The sequence below is a fragment of the Triticum aestivum genome, chromosome 1D (genome assembly GCF_018294505.1).
Source record: "Triticum aestivum cultivar Chinese Spring chromosome 1D, IWGSC CS RefSeq v2.1, whole genome shotgun sequence".
Lineage (NCBI taxonomy): Eukaryota > Viridiplantae > Streptophyta > Magnoliopsida > Poales > Poaceae > Triticum > Triticum aestivum.
In genome coordinates, this window is record NC_057796.1 from 223,096,784 (window position 1) to 223,098,936 (window position 2,153).

A 2,153-nucleotide genomic window follows, 5' to 3' on the forward strand; every position below is an offset into this window, starting at 1 on the left:
AACCCACTGTCATTAATGCGGATTTTGCTAAGGAGTTGAACAAGAAAACAAGATTTTCACATGAACACAACCAAATAAACAGCAGAAGACCTACGAACGCCCAGCCTGGCCTACGAGCTACACTCTAATTGACTGCAGGGCGGAACTATACTCACAGTGCAGGACTGGTTCCAATTTCCAAAAGCCAGTTCAAAGAAACTCATATCTAGTTCAATCCTGTAAACCTACCTAAATTGAAAGACACTATCATAGCATAATTGCTTTAAACACCAAAATATGTGTTTATCAGAAAAGCAATAATCAACGGTTTTATATAGCAGCACTAAACAGCAATAGGAACAATTGTACAACGCACTAAACCTATCACAAACCTAGAAGACATGTACCACTACTGAACGTTATTGCTATGTTATGACAGCATCATCGGCCTGCATAGACCAATTCGTTGGAAAGTGTTGGACGAACATGACAGTGATTACATATATATAATTAACAATAGGTAGATAGCTCATAAATCAATCGATCATCGAGCAACGAGCATAAACTTCAAAGATCAACAGTAATATATCGAATCACTTCAGATAAACGGTGAGATAAACAGATCATGTCCACCATACGCAGATCAAAACACCTCGAACTTAAGCCTTGAGTTCAAAACATTACTTGCCACAAGTAACAGATCTAAAAGACATAAAGCATAATATAGGGGTACGATGACGATGCGGAGGAACCTAGGCGCGGTTGCCACCGCGGGGTCCGTTGAAGGGCTGGCGGTAGGGGGCGGCGGCAGAGGTGGTTTCGGGGGCGCGCTCGACGCCGGGGAGGTCAGCCATGCCGAGGAACGCCAGCATGTCCATGGTCTCCTTGTCGACGCGGATCTCGTCGACCTCGAGCGCCGACTTCTCCGGCACGAAGTCCATGCGGCGCTCACGCTCCTCCTCCTGCAGCTTGAGGGAGATGCCGCGCACGGGGCCGCGCTGGATGCGGCGCATCAGATGGGTGGTGAAGCCGGCCACCTTGTTGCGGAGGCGCTTCGACTGGAGGATGGAGACCTCCTCTAGCACCTTCTTGTTGGTGTGGAAGTCGAGGGTCATCCGAGAGTAGTACTTCTCGATGACCTGGCGGGAGGTCTTCTTCACGGTCTTGGTGCGGACGCGACCCATGGCTGCGGCTGCTCCCTCTCCTTCTCCGGCGGCGGCGGCGGCGACGGCGCTGGTTGGTGGTGCGGCGGCGCGAGGGCTGGAGGGGTAGGGTTTGGGGGCGTCGGGAGGGGAGGAACTTCTTATAATGGGTACCGGCCGCGTGGGTAGCTAGGGTTTCGGCGTGGAGGACGGATGCCAGCCGTTCGTGTTGCGATGGGCGCACAAGATCGTGATTGCCTTAGTTGGGCTTCGCATTGTTCGGAAGCTCTCTTCTGTACTCATTTAGGTTGATTTAGGCCCATTAGCAATAGAACTGGACTGGAATCGTATCAGGCCATGTCTAATCAGCACTTCTTATTTCCCCTTGGGATGATTACTCAAAAAAAATCCCCTTGGCTGTAAACGAGCTCAGCAAACTTATAGTGAAAAATCTATTATAATTATTATATTATATATAGAGTGAAAATTGAGCGAGCCAGTGTTGGCTCAAGATCAGTTTGTTTCTCGAGTTGAAATCATATCAAGCTATGTCTTATCAACACTTCTTATTTCCCCTTACCTAGGGCTGCAAATGCATTTCCTATTCGGTGCATGTAGCACTGTTTACTTTGCACAGGGCGTCCACGTCCCTTCACTAGGTTTTTAAGTGTGTCGGCCCATAGTAGCATCTCTCCTTGCACCGGTTTTTGGAACCTTCTAGGACCCCACCAAAATTTTGGGGTTTGTTTCTTTAGGTTTGTTTGGGAACGAGTTTTTCTCAGGTTTTTTGGTTTTCTCTTTTTCCTTCAATTTTTTATATAGTATATATTTATTTGTTTATTTTCCAAACTTTGTATTTTTGAAATTCAGTGATATTTTTTAAAATATGAAAACTTTTTAAAAATTCAAACATTTTTTAAATCCACGATTATTTCTGAATCCCCGAACTGTTCTTAAATTTAAGGACCTTTTCCAAATTTGTGAAAAATATCAAATTTATATCAAAAGTTGAATTGATGAACCTTTTCAAAA

The 2,153-nt window shown here is 45.6% G+C and overlaps 1 protein-coding gene across 1 annotated transcript; it reads right to left on the reverse strand.

The window, feature by feature from the left end:
- Nucleotides 1–545: 545 nt before the first annotated feature.
- On the reverse strand, nt 546–1,268 carry LOC123181103 (40S ribosomal protein S17-3). Its single transcript, XM_044593328.1, has one exon. The coding sequence runs from the start codon at nt 1,161–1,163 to the stop codon at nt 732–734; it is 432 nt and encodes a 143-aa protein (XP_044449263.1). The 5' UTR covers nt 1,164–1,268; the 3' UTR covers nt 546–731.
- Nucleotides 1,269–2,153: the final 885 nt, after the last annotated feature.

Bases quoted from the DNA above. Each gene is read 5' to 3' on its own strand.
- LOC123181103 (XM_044593328.1), bottom strand. From the start codon at position 1,163: ATGGGTCGCGTCCGCACCAAGACCGTGAAGAAGACCTCCCGCCAGGTC.